Source organism: Rhineura floridana, chromosome 8 (assembly GCF_030035675.1).
Source record: "Rhineura floridana isolate rRhiFlo1 chromosome 8, rRhiFlo1.hap2, whole genome shotgun sequence".
NCBI lineage: Eukaryota > Metazoa > Chordata > Lepidosauria > Squamata > Rhineuridae > Rhineura > Rhineura floridana.
Window position 1 is genome coordinate 38,588,618 of NC_084487.1, and position 14,405 is coordinate 38,603,022.

At 41.8% G+C, this 14,405-nt stretch overlaps 2 protein-coding genes across 3 annotated transcripts in view; one reads left to right on the plus strand and one right to left on the minus strand.

The window, feature by feature from the left end:
* SYN3 (synapsin III) overlaps window positions 1-14,405 on the minus strand; it is a 272,542-nt gene that overhangs the window by 197,407 nt on the left and 60,730 nt on the right. The gene's annotated exons all lie outside the window — the stretch shown is intronic.
* TIMP3 (TIMP metallopeptidase inhibitor 3) overlaps window positions 1-14,405 on the plus strand; it is a 57,333-nt gene that overhangs the window by 33,811 nt on the left and 9,117 nt on the right. Inside the window, exon 2 of the mRNA XM_061638973.1 lies at window positions 11,143-11,225. Coding sequence (XP_061494957.1) covers window positions 11,143-11,225 — 83 coding nt within the window. The remainder of the gene's footprint in view (window positions 1-11,142; window positions 11,226-14,405) is intronic.

Here is a 14,405-nt window from a genome sequence, read left to right on the forward strand (position 1 = left end):
CTTCATTGGCTACACGTATGCATGGATACCTGAACAGGTGAAGCTGATGTGTGTAGACTGCTTTGCAAAGTGGAACTGTACCTGATCAGGGTTCCAGCTCTTATGCAGAAGTCTACACACAGTTTAGGAAAATAAGTTTAGAAAAAGATATTACTAAGGAAGGACTATGCAATTATGGTTTGGTGAAAGCGGGTATCAGGGTCAGCCAATGAAACTGATTGGCAGCAGAATGAGGACAAAATGCATAGAATTTGCTACCACAAGAAGTAGGAATGGCCACCAATTTGGATGGCTTTAAATGGAGATTAGACACATTCATAGAGGTAAAGGCAATTAATGGCCGTTAGTCATTATGGCTATCTGTCACAGGAGATAGGCTTCTAAATATCAGAGCATGAGTGGGAAAGTGCTATTGTGTTCATGACCCGCTTGCAGGCTTCTCAGAGGAACCTGGTTGGCCACTGTGAGAACAGGATGCTGGATTAGATGGGCCTTTAGACTGATCCATCAGGGCTCTTCTTCTGTTCTTATGTAAAGGAACACTTTTTAAAAAGCACAACACATTATTAATATATGGAGCATGCTTCTACAAGTCGTAATGAGGGCCGCTCGGTTAGATGGCTTTAAAGGGGCTTAGACCAATTCAGAGAGGATAGATCTACCAGTGGTTATTGGCCGTGGCAGCTGAATGGAAATTCTAACTTCAGAGGTAGTGTCTTTTTTGAATACCAGTTGCTGCAGGACAAAAAATGTAAGAGGGCCATTGTCTTGCTTGTCAGCTTCCTGAAAGTATCTGGTTGGCCACAACAGGATGCTGAAGTACACCAGCCTTTGCCAACCTGGTTCCCTTCAGATGTTTTCGACCTTAACTCCCATTGGGGCTGATGGCAGCTGTAGTCCAAAAAAACTGGAGGGTACCAGGTCGGCAAAGGCTGAACTAGATACTGAACTTACATTTTTATAGTAAGATGACAGCCTGATCAGCTTTTTTGTGCACATAGTGTGAAACAAACAAAATAAGTTAAACTATTAAGAAAGCTTAAAACTGTTATCTAAGTAACCAGATAACCATTTTAAGCTTCCTTAATGGCTTCCCAACTCTGGTGCTCTCCATTTGTTTTGGACCAGCTCCCATCAGGGTTTTTTTTAAAAGCTGTATTTATGATAAATTAACTGTTAATTTAACATAAATGCAGTTTTTCTAAACTGTGGCTGATGGGAACTGTAATCTAAATGTCTGGAGGGTTCATTTAATATAAATACAGCTTTTTAAAAACCATGCCTTTCAGGAACGTCTGATATAGATCACCAGCTACAAAAGTGAGGTCACATTAGAATCTCTAATGAAAACTGTAGGGAGTGTCAAAGAACTTGGCATTTGTTAACTAGTGAGAGTTTAACTGTTGGCTAGTTCGTTTTTTAAATATGGTATTTAATTCTATTTGTACATAGAGATAGTTTAGATAAACCAAACAAAATGAAAACATAAATCTAAAGACCACCAAAAAGCACAATACAATATCATAACTAAAACTGGCTACTTGTTTTTTCAAAGCATATTGCAGGCATAAGGCCCTGATCCAGATCACATTACAGAGGAGTTTAGGGTTAAAGCGCTCTACTCCCACACCCGGGTCCTAATCTGGATTGGGCCTCCTGTGCTGGTAATTTATGACAGAAAAAACTTGAACTTAATGGCAAACTAAATGATGAATGTCATATAGTTTGGTCCTCAATGACATTGCTCATCCCATTTTGGGCAAGGACCAGTGAGATTGATTTCCTGCATGTATTGCTGGGTATCCCAGGAAAAAGGTGCACCTCTCTCCCTCTGATGCTTCCCATACTCTGGGTGAGCCTAAATACATTTAATAAATTGCCATCTGATAACTTTTGAGCCAGGCTTATCAGAATGACCATTATGTGGAATGCTTTCCCTGCTGAAATGCAGTATTGCCGCATTGGCATTCTGCTGTCTCTTGAACTTGACTTGACTTGAATTGCCTGTTTTGATTGCTGTTTTAATGGGCTTGTTTATTGTATATTTTAATTATGGATATTTTACTGTAGTTGTTTTACTATACATTTTAATTATGGACATAGTTTTACTATAAAAATACTGTAGTTGTTTTACTATACATTTTTATTGTATTGATTTTTTTCTGTTGACTTTTTTTGTGTGTGAACTGCCTTGGTATTTCTTCTTGAAATGAAAAACAGTATATAAATTTTAATGATGATGATGATGATAAACCAGCCTTAACCCCACTGATTCTACAGAAATATCAGAGCTTTTCACTCTTTCTCCCTCTCGTAGATGCTTCTAAAAAGAGGCCTGGGCCTTGTTGCTGGTGCTAAATTAGTTAAGCAGCACAGCAGAGAGTAACAGCGGTCTGAAATGCGTGTGTGCCAGCGTGTGTGTGCGTTTACCTTAGAAAGCAGGCTTTTACCCTGCATCAGGATCACTGAGACTTAAGACTTAGTAAAATAAGAAAAGCTACTTTATTTATAGAAATACATAGTAGATAGAAAGGCATGCCCAGTTCTAACTAACTAAGTTGGAGGTGCAATGCCCAGGCGTGGGAGTTGACCTCATGGCTCAGGAGGGAGAGAGCAGAGACAAAAGGATGTCTCCTCTCTCCTGGACAGTCAGAGAAGAGAAGGAGAGGGCGGAAGGAGGAGGGGCGGATAAGCTTCCCTAAAGTCTAGTGGCGGAAGGAAGTCAGTCAGAGCATCACAGGTAAAGGTAATCAAGCCTATCCATCTGGAGGACCCTAGCTCTATCTCCCTTCTGGAACATAAACAAAAGAATAAAACAGGAGTTGCTCTTACCCCACTTTCAACAGGCCAAGGTATTTTGCTGCCTGAGATAGAACAGCAAATACCTCCCATATTCCTCACCTGCCCAAAGTCAAGATGCATAACACCCAAGACCAGCCAAGTTATTTCGGCACTTGTGGCAGAAAATCCCATAACCGCCTTTACTGCCCCTTCCCTGGCAGCAAAACTATGTCAATAGCAAATTAAATAACTAACAATTTGCTGCCCTTTCAGGAACCCACCACCTGCCATCTTACTCGCCGTAATAGTACGGCCGGCGCTGTTAAAAAATGTTGCCCAACTGCAAGCTTTTCTTAGGTGAGCCTTTTAAAACAGTACAGTCTGAACAGTTCAATCCTATGTAGATGCTTCAGGTTTCAGCCTGCACCTTGCTTTGCGGAGGTTGCATTCTGTGCCTGGTAAGTACACAGCCGGCTTTACCTCATGCCAGTGCACACCATGCATAGGATTGGGCAGTTAGTTTTGCTGACAGCAAAAGGCATTATCTGTTCAACTTCAAACAAAAGAATCCCTGTCACTTGAAAGAATTCATCCACCTCCCCAGCAGTGCAAATGATACTAACCGTCACTGCACATCATTCTGCTTTTCTCAAAAGCTATCTAGGCTTGTTCTCCTGTCAGAATGGAATTCCCTTCTACTCTTTCCATACAGTCACAAGCCATGGAGTCATCTCAACAAGGCATAATCATATCTATAATCATAGAATCATAAAGTTGGAAGGAGTCTACAAGGCCATTGAGTCCAACCCCCTGCTGAATGCAGGAATCCAAATTAAAGCATACTTGACAGGTGGCTGTCCAGCTGCCTACTGAATGCCTCCAGTGTTGGAGAACACACCACCTTCCTAGGCAATTGGTTCCATTGTCATACCACTCTAACAGTTAGGAAGTTTTTCCTGATGTTCAGTTGAAATCTGGCTTCCTGTAACTTGAGCCCATTATTCCATGTCCTTTACTCTGGAATGATGGAGAAGAGATCCCACCTGTCCTCTGTGTGGCAACCTTCAAGTCCTTAAAGAGTGCTATCATATCTCCCATCAGTCTTCTCTTCTCAAGGCTAAATGTGCCCAGTTCTTTCAGTCTCTCCTCATAGAGCTTTGTTTGCAGTCCTCTGATCATCCTTGTTGCCCTCCTCTGAAGCCCTTCCAGTTTGTCTCCATCCTTCTTAAAGTGTGTGTCCAGAACTGGACACAGTACTCAACATGAGGCCTAACCAGTGCTGAATAGAGGGGAACCAATACTTCATGTGATTTGGAAACAAATAGCATTGCCTTTTTTGCAGCCACATCGCAATGTTGGCTCATATTCAGCTGATGATCAACAACAATCCCAAGATCCTTCTCGCACTATTGCTGAGTATTGTTGAGCCAAGTATTCCCCATCTTATAACTGTGCATTTGGTTTCTTTTTCCTAGGTGTAGAACTTTGCATTTATCCCTGTTATATTTCATTCTGTTGTTTTCAGCCCAATGCTGTAGCCTATCAAGATCCCTTTTAATTTTGTTTCTATCTTCCAAGGTATTAGCTATTCCTCCCATTTTTGTATCATCTGCAGATCTGATAAGCATTCCCTGCACCTCCTCATCCAAGTCATTAATAAAAATGTTGAAGAGCGCTGGGCCCAGGACAGCCCTGTGGTACCCCGCTCATTACCTCCCCCCAATTTGAGAAGGAACCATTGATAAGCACTCTTTGAGTACGATTCTGGAGCCAACTGTGGATCCACCTGATAGTTGTTCCATCCAGCCCATATTTAGCTAGCTTGCTAATCAGAAAATCATGGGGCACTTTGTCAAGAGCTTTGCTGAAGTCAAGATATATTATGTCCACAGCATTCCCACAGTCTACCAGGGAGGTTGCCCAATCAAAAAATGAGATAAGATTAGTCTGGCAGGATTTGTTCTTGATAAATCCGTGTTGGCTTCTGGGAATCACTGCATTGTTTTCAGCGTGCTTACAGACTGACCGCTTTATAATCTGCTCCAGAATTTTCCCAGGGATTGATGTCAGGCTGGCTGGTCTATACTTCCCAGCTTCCTTCTTTTTACCCTTTTTGAAGATAGGGACAACATTAGCCATCCTCCAGTCATCTGGCACTTCACCCATCCTCCATGATTTCACAAAGATAATAGACAGTGGTTCAGAGAGTTCTTCAGCCAGTTCCTTCAATACTCTAGGATGCAGTTCATTGGGCCTTGGAGATTTGAACTCGTTCAAAGTGATTAGGTATTCCTTGACCATTTGTCTATCAGTCACAAGCTGCAATCCTGCCGCTTCAACTTCACTTTTCCCAGGAGGGTCATAGACCCTCTTTTGGGAGAAGACTGAGCCAAAGTAGAAATAGAACAAAAAAGAAAGCTGCTAAAAAGCAGTAAATGTGGACAGATTGGGATCCACAGTGAATGGGTAAGAGGACAACATAATTCCAGGTGCAAGACAGCTACAACATAGCTTCCCCTTCTTCTCCTTGGTGCTCTCAAGCTGGACTGATCTGGGGGTCAATTTTTGATATAAAAATACATCTCAAGATTTAATACTTGGAAACACCACACGTAAGAGCGATCCACAATGAAGCCCCTTCAGTTTGCAAAGCATATACTGGTATTTTTTTTTTGCAGATGCAGTTAGCACTCATGGGGCACATGGTATGCAACACAACTCTGCATCATTCTTGTTTATAGCATTTCTTCATGCTACAGGCCACTGCGAAGTAAAATCTAATGTGTATGTGTGTGCCTTAAGTCATGTGTACTCTCATGTCTTTATCACACAATGGGAGAAGTGGGTAGAGTTGAAAGGTCATCTTTTTTTAAAGACCAAAACACATGGACACCTCCATAGACAGTTAATGGAGAGAGCATCCTCTCCATTAACTTGCATAGGTGGAGGGAAAAAAGAAGATGCTGGGCCCCCAGAAATCACTTGGGGGGATCTCCCCCCCAGCAAGAACCCTGTTACCCCACGGGTCCTTACTGGGGTATGGGGGGGTGAGATTTTCTCCCAGCTGTTTCTGGGGGATGTAGCCTCTTATCTTTCTCTCGCCCCACCCCGCCCCCTGGAAGTTAGAGATCGCCCTCTCTCAATGTAAGTTAATGAATATATGTAAGTTTATAGATTGTTTATATATTTGCAATTGCTTTATATATGTTTTATGGTATTGTGAAAGTGCTTTGAGATGCTTCATAGGAAGCAATTCATAAATGAAAGGAAAAAAATAATAAGAAATAAAATCACACTGGTTAGTCCTAAAATGTTAAACTCAATATAGGTAGAGCCTGCCTACTGATGGCTATGCCCATCCATGATAACAGCCCAGGATATGTTCGTTGCTAATGCAAAACCCACTGTAAAAAATCAAAAACAAGGGCTAAGGTATCAGGCGTAATTTTCCTAAATATTATATTTATCTCTCATTGTATAAATGCAAGCAGAATTGCAAAGATATATATGCATGTTAATCTTTTGGGCATGCATGCCTTTATAGCTCTCAGGAGAGTTGGCACAGCCAACCAGTTCTTTGTGGGGTGGGGAACTATTAAACCAAATCAAAAATAAAATGCTTCTGTTTTATATGCACACACGCATATGGAATATGTGTATTTTTAATGTAAAGAACTGCGTCTCTATACTTCAGTGACAATCATATTGTTAAGGGTTGGCCTGTCGGGATTGTTTTTGGATCATAGCTTAGCTGCCATGCTTATCTTATCAGAGATTTATATGCCTATCCAATTTAATATTACATAAATAATTACAAATCATCCGTGAGACCTTGTCAGCTGCTCTGATCCCACAAAATGACTTGACCCAAAACCCCAAAGTACTCAGAAACATTCTTCACAGAGTGTTTTCATAGGCACCACATCAAAGGGGCTGCAGTTTTAAAATATGCTGCTATTTTGGTGTCCACTTGTGTGGGATAAAATTTCCCATCAGTAATAGTAGGACTGTAATGGGACTCTGGAGGAAAGGAGAGAGTTAAGAAGGGTGTTCAAGGTATCTTTTTACTGGTTAGCATGCAGTAAGTTGATGAAATAACATTTAGGACCCTCTATTTTTCCTTAAAGTGATTGTGGCTAATGGAAAAGACTGTCAGACTAGCAGTGTAGACTAGTAGCAGACTAGCAAAAAACTAGCAGTGTAGATTCCAAACCCAACTTTTGTAGATTTTGTAAGATCAGATCTTATGTTTGATTAAGGATGTTCTTTCTTAGGCAAGTTTTTTGAGTCTCACTCTCGGTCTCATGGTTGGTGGGCTAAATTTGACTGGTGGTTCACAAGATCTGTCCAACACTCTTACATTGTAGAAATGCAAGTTTTAGGGTCAGGATGTTACATATATACATATATTTACATAAATTGATTGCCGGCAGATTTTACATAAGAACTTTTTTTAAAAAGCTTTCTTCAGACATGCTGTCACATCTTCAGTGGTCCTGCCTCTTGCCAGTTGACCATACCCCTCAGAAGCCACCAATTCAGTGAAGAGGAACTACATATGTGCATCCTCCTCCACGTGAGAGGAAATTCTGGCTAATCACATGTGTGGAGGCCAGCTCATATGCATCTGTATATGAATAGCTTCCCTTCACATTGCCACAAATGCATGGTCAGTGCAGTGTGTGTCTAGTGTGTGGGTTGTGGGTAGTGAGAGATCTCCTTACTCCATCACACGTTAATGATGAGGGCAGGGAGGGTTGAAGAAGGCTTAGGGGAAGGGCTGTAGCTTAGTGGTAGAGCATTTACCTTGCATGCAGAAGGTTCCAGGCTCAACCCCTGGCATCTCCAGACAGATGGGAATCACCCCCACTTAAAACCCTGGAAAGCCGCTGCCAGTCAGTGTAGGCAATATTTAGCTAGATGGCCAGTAGTCTGACACAGCATGAGGCAATTTATGAGGTTCCTGTGTAAATGTATTATAGCTCTTACATTGGCATAATAAGCTATGGGATCTAAAATGGAATTTTGAGGGCTGTCTTCTAAATAAACTCCTCAAAGCTGCTTTGTTCGAGCAAAGAAGAATACTTGAAGTATTTCCAAATAGCAGGTGATAGGGTTTAGCAAGGGAAACTGTGCCAACACATGCACAACTATCTGCTAGAAACATACAGAAAATTTCACACGAGAAAAAGTATTTTTCAGGGCTAAGTGCTGTGGTAAATGCAAAGCAGTCATTTCCCAGTAACCACTTTGTTAAGAATAGCTCCTGTGACTTTTATGGAATTATTCTGGATTAAGTGGTTTGTGCATTACATCTTTAACCAGTTACAAGCTCATCCTAAGATACCCTTTGGCTGTGGCCTTACAAATCAGTGGCTTGCATTTCTAGTAGACAGAGCAGAGGGCGTCAGCTTTAGTTCATACCAGAGAATCCACTACGGCCAAGCACTTAGCACTGGAATGCCAAGCAGTGGCCCCTTCTACCTTCATGGTATTATGTGCCACCTCTGTGCTAGCTCAGCAGCACTACTGGCTTCACTACCACTATGGAAGGTTTGTTTACTTGTTCAGTGATGCCCGTGTCCCATGCTGGTATGCTTAAAAGACCAGTCCTTTGTATTCTGACAACAGAAGGATCAAAATCACAGACTGGGTTTGCTGTCAGGGATAGATGAGCATATTTTCAAACCACACCATCCTACAAGTTATACAGCCACTTGTCCAGAAATGGTGCTTGAAACAAAGGAAGAACCCCTGATTAAGCCAGGATTTCTTTATTTGCTTTAGCCTACTTGTACTGCCATATTCTTTAACGTATTTTAATTGGTGTGTCTGTGTTTGTTTGGTCTGTGTGTGAAATAGGTTTACTGGATTCCATATGAAATAGGACTTCTTTGCTTTCCTGAGACCTAGAAAGGAAAATTCAGGCACACACAACTTCTTCTCTTCCTTTGTGAACCCAAAGGGTTGCACCTTCAATAATCTTCTATGCAACTTCTAAAGACAAAAGAACACTATTCCATATTATGTGTGGCATTTGAAATTCAGGCAAGGCTGTAGTCCACCAAATATTATGGGTGACATGGGGAACTACTGCTGTTGTTCATCTGTAAGAAAACTGATCTCTGTCTCTGTCATTTTTGGCACAACAATCCCTGGCATCACTTAGAACACAATATCCACGATTTACACCAGGATATGCTTTTGAAATTCACACTCTACACAAACATGTTTTGTCTCAAAGAGAAACTCTCCCAAAGCCCAGATTCATTCTTTTCAGATCTGAGTAACATCAGTAGAATTGCATAACTTTGAAATGCTATGTTGTTTTTTGTTTTTGTTTGTAGGATAGGATAGAAAGAAACCAACAGGTGAATCTAGAGTTGCCACAGAATTCCACAGAAGTGGAATTGTGCTTGAAATGTGCATTTCCAGGGGATCAGACTTGAGCGCTTCTGACACAGCTGACCAATCGGTCAGAATCTGCAAACTTCACACTCAGTTAGACCTCCAGGCAGGACTTTGGGTCAGTAAGATCCCCCATGCTGGAGCTCCCACTCCAGAGCAGGCCTGCCTAAGGCAAGGAGCATTATTCAGCTTCAGCAGAAGCTGGCAGAGGGACTCATCTGTGCCCAAGTATGCCACACCCTGGACAGAATACAACTAGAGAATCATAATGGGCCATGGTTAATTCTCTAGATGTTGCTGCAAACTCATTCCTTAGGTTAGAAAGAATAAGCAAAGGTGAGACAATAGTAGTTGTTTTATAAAGCAGAAGGTCATTTGGTTTCAGAGCTGTCACTACATTAACTATGAAAGCTTGGCACTTATTTCAGGTCATGTATGTTGCTTACAGTCACTTTGGTACAGAAAAATGAATTTGGGTAATGTTCAGTGGCATGTGGACATTATGGGGGCCCTAGACAGTGAGCGGAATGTCTCCTTTAGTAAATAAACTTCCCCATTATTTCCCCTTTTTAAAGGAAAAGGCCACAAGCCTGCATTTGAGCCAAAGCAAATTCTAACCGTATTCCTTGCTTCCCTTGGGTAAATATTTGTGAACAATTACAATCTGGGTCATTCCAATTCATCCAGTGATTGATGAAAGCTGAAGATAATCTTGGCAAGGAGAAACTATAATGCATTTTGTTATGCTTCATGAAAGTAACAGAGAAGTCCTCTAATTTTGCCCCATCCTGCCCTAAACCTGCATTTATGTTGTGGCTTTGGCTTATTTGTATTTGAAGAAGCAATTTAAAATACAGATGTGCAACCTTCCCTGAGAAATTTCACAAGTCTAATAGAATCTCATTAAAGCTGCTCAGATGTTCTCGCATGGCAAGAACCTCCCAAATGTCAGCTAATGTCACTTTAGATGAAATAAGGCCACTAACTTAAATAGCTTGTTCAATAAGAACCAAGACTCATTTCCTAGTGGCAACCCTTAGCTTGGGGAGTGGGTTAGGCTCCTGCTTTTATACGGAAAGAAATTCTGTCCCTTCTCCGGCAGTAAATAGTTTCCTAACATCAGCAGAGTCGAGTTTGCCTCTTCCTGGTCTGTGAAAGGAACTTGTAAAAAGTGCTTGGCAGACAAAACCTCTTGAGGGAAGGAACTGAGGAAAGATGCTGATTCAAGACATCTACGGCATTTTGGGTGAGCCCATCTTAGCATATCCATTTACTGGGAGTGTGGCTCTCTAGTTCTACCAAAGGAATAGTACAGCCATATAGTAGAGTGGAAAATTTCTCCAAGGGATTTTCTCTGCTTCAGGGGTAAGCTAAGTAATTGTTATAAAAAACCCACCCTGGAAACTTGGCTCTTAATGATAATTTCCAAATTTCATTTGATGACCAACATGTATGTAGCAAAAGTAGAATTATGCACTTGAAACACTCCTCAGTCCTCCCACTCTTGTAGCTTATGCTATTATGTAAGCAGCTTTGTTTGCTTGCTTTTAAGAATATTTGTGAACTGCCAACTCATAAGAAAAATATGACAGTGTACTATAAAATCATTAAAACACTGTAAGATTATAACATAATAACATATAGAACAAATGACCAACTCTGAATTAAATTAATTATCTAAATATGCTTCACAAAACAAAAATGTTTTCAGCAGGCAACTAAATATCAAAATTGTAGGTGTCTGTCTGATTTTAATAGGAACAGTGTTCCAAAATACTGGTGCCACCATGCTAACAGCCTTAGTTTGCATAGAAACTAAATGAATATTACATAACTGTGGGACAGTTGATACATTTTATTGATGCATACTGCCTTCGATGCCGGACTAGAGGCCAGACACGTGAATGACCTGGGTGCCAGTGTTATTCATAAAGCGTTCTCTTTTCATTACAGTTATCCGTGCCAAGGTTGTAGGCAAGAAGCTTATGAAAGATGGACCTTTTGGGACCATGCAGTATACTGTCAAACAAATGAAGGTGCGTATACGACATTCAGTCATATTGAATTGAGACAGCAACACATTTTAAACTGTGGTAGAAATGTCATCTGAATCTTGGATCTCCTGAAACGCCTACATATCCTAACTAGGGATGAATGGATCAATCTGTTTTTGGACCAAGTTTCATATGTGTGAACTCATAAATCTGTTTCATCCCATTTCTGTATCAAGTTGCTAATTATTCTTTAAAAACATACAGAAGTCGCATTATTTTTTAATGTATTGCATCTCAAAATTCATTTTTTGTACTCATTTTACTATAGGATACACACATGTATATACATTTTGGTATGTTTATTTTATTTATTTATTTATTTTGTTCAATTTATATACCGCCCACAGCCCGGAGGCTCTCAGGGCGGTGTACAGCATAGGATAAAATACAATAACATCACAAGAACAATAGAACATAAATATAAACAATAAATAACCTCATATACATTAAAAGCTTAAAAGGTAGATTAAAATGCCTGGAAGAATAAAAAGGTTTTCACCTGGCACTGAAAAGATAGAAGTGTAGGCGCCAGGCGGACCTCATCGGGGAGACTGTTCCATAATTCGGGGGCAGCCACTGAAAAGGCCCTAGATCTTGTTACGACCCTCCGAGCCTCTCTGTGATTTGGAACTCGGAGGAGGGCCTTAGATGTTGAACGTAGTGAGCGGGTAGGTTCGTATCGGGAGAGGCGTTCCGCCAGGTACTGTGGTCCCGCACCGTGTAAGGCTTTATAAGTCAAAACTAGCACTTCGAATCTAGCCCGGAAACAAATAGGCACCCAGTGCAAACGCGCCAGAACAGGTGTAATATGCGCGGACCGCCTGGTCTTCATTAGCAGTCTGGCTGCAGCGTTTTGCACTAACTGAAGTTTCCGGACTGTCTTCAAAGGCAGCCCCACGTAGAGCGCATTGCAGTAATCCAGTCTAGAGTCTAGAGCGTGCACAACTGAGGCAAGGTCGTCGCTTTCCAGATAGGGACGTAGCTGGGCTACCAACCGAAGGTGGTAGAATGCATTCCGTGCCACCGAGGCCACCTGCGCCTCGAGAGACAGGAATGGATCGAAAAGAACCCCCAAGCTATGAACCTGTTCCTTCAGGGGGAGTGTAACCCCATCTAGAACAGGGTGAACATCCACCATCTGGTCAGAGAAGGCACTCACCAACAGTGTCTCGGTCTTGTCAGGATTGAGCCTCAGTTTATTAGCTCTCATCCAGTCCATTATCGCAGCCAGGCAGCGGTTCAGCACATCAACAGCCTCACCTGAAGAAGATGAAAAGGAGAAATAAAGTTGCGTGTCATCAGCATACTGGTGACAACACACTCCAAAACTCCTGATGACCGCACCCAGCGGCTTCATGTAGATGTTAAAAAGCATAGGGGACAAGACCGATCCCTGCGGGACTCCACAATGGAGAGTCCAGGGTATCGATGCATGCTCCCCAAGCCCTACCCTCTGGAGACGATCCACCAAGTAGGAGCGGAGCCACCGCCAAGCAGTACCTCCAACTCCCAACTCTGTGAGCCTCTCCAGAAGGATACCATGGTCGATGGTATCAAAAGCAGCTGAGAGATCAAGGCGAATCAACGGAGTAACACTCCCTCTGTCCCTCTCCCGACATAGGTCATCATACAGGGCGACCAAGGCTGTTTCAGTGCCAAAACCGGGCCTAAAACCGGATTGAAACGGATCTAGATAATCAGTGTCATCCAAGAGCCCCTGGAGCTGGCTGGCAACCACCTGTTCTAAGACCTTGCCCAGGAATGGAACATTCGCTACCGGTCTATAGTTGTTCAAATTATCTGGGTCCAGGGAAGGTTTCTTCAGGAGTGGTCTCACTACTGCCTCTTTTAAGCAACTAGGGACCATTCCGTCTCTCAAGGAGGCATTTATCACTTCCCTGACCCAGCCGGCTGTTCCATCCCTGCCACCTTTCACTAGCCAAGAGGGGCAAGGATCCAGTACAGAGGTGGTTGCACGCACCAGTCCAAGCACCTTGTCAACATCCTCAAGCTGTACCAACTGTATCACAACATTGCTGCCCTGGGCTCTTACTGGGAGGAAGGGTGGGATATAAATTAAATAAATAAATAAATATTGCTGTTAGAATTTGAAAAACATCTTCCTTTGGTGCAAGTGGGAGCTTTTCTTCCAGTCAAATAGCATGTGCAAGGCGGGGGGAGGGGGAGAATCTGGCTTGGTGCTTCAGTGGAGGAGCAAAGAGTTCAAGCCCTGCTTACCCTGCATCAGGTTCATGATGCAAATTGTTGTCTGCCCCCCCCCCCGCATTCGCATTGCTGATTGTGTGAATGATGTCTCATCTAGTTTGGCCCACAGTCACTCAAAACACAAGGTTGAAACTTGCATGACAGTCCAAAGAAATAACTTCCCATTCTACCCCAACTGAAAAGACAACTGTACACGTGGACATCACCAAATGGTCAATATAGGAATCAAATTGATTATATAATTGGTAGCAGAAGATGGAGAAGTTCCATACTTTCTGCAAAAATAAGACCAGGAGCAGACTGTGGTACAGATCATGAACTGGTCGTATCGAAAATCAGAGTAAAGCTAAAGAAGAAGAACAAAGCAATCATAATGCCAACATACAATTTAAATAACATCCCAGAAGCATATAAAGATCAAATAAGGAACAGATTTGAGGCTTTAAACTTAGTTGACAGAGAACCAGAAGAACTCTGGAATGAAGTCAGAGACGTTATCAGAGAAGAATGCAAAAAGACAATACCTCTTGTTAAAAAGAGAGAAAGACCTCAATGAATGACCGAAAAAACTCTTCAAATGGTTAAAGAGAGAAGGAAAGCAAAAGCAAAAGGAGATAGAAACACAGTCAGAACCCTAAATGCAACAGTACAGCGACTAGTACGTAGGGACAAAGAGAACTATTACAATAGTTATTGTATAGAAATAGAAAAGGACAACAAAAAGGGTAGAACAAGAGCCCTGTTCCAAAAGATTAGAGAAATGAAAGGGAAATTTAAACCAAGAGTAGGGATGTTGAATAATCAACAGGGGAACACACTGACTGACCGAGATGAAATAAAAGGAAGATGGAAGCAATACACTGAAGAACTCTGTAAAAGAGATGACAGGATGACAGATTCATTCACGGAGGAACCATATGATGAAGAACCAGAAAT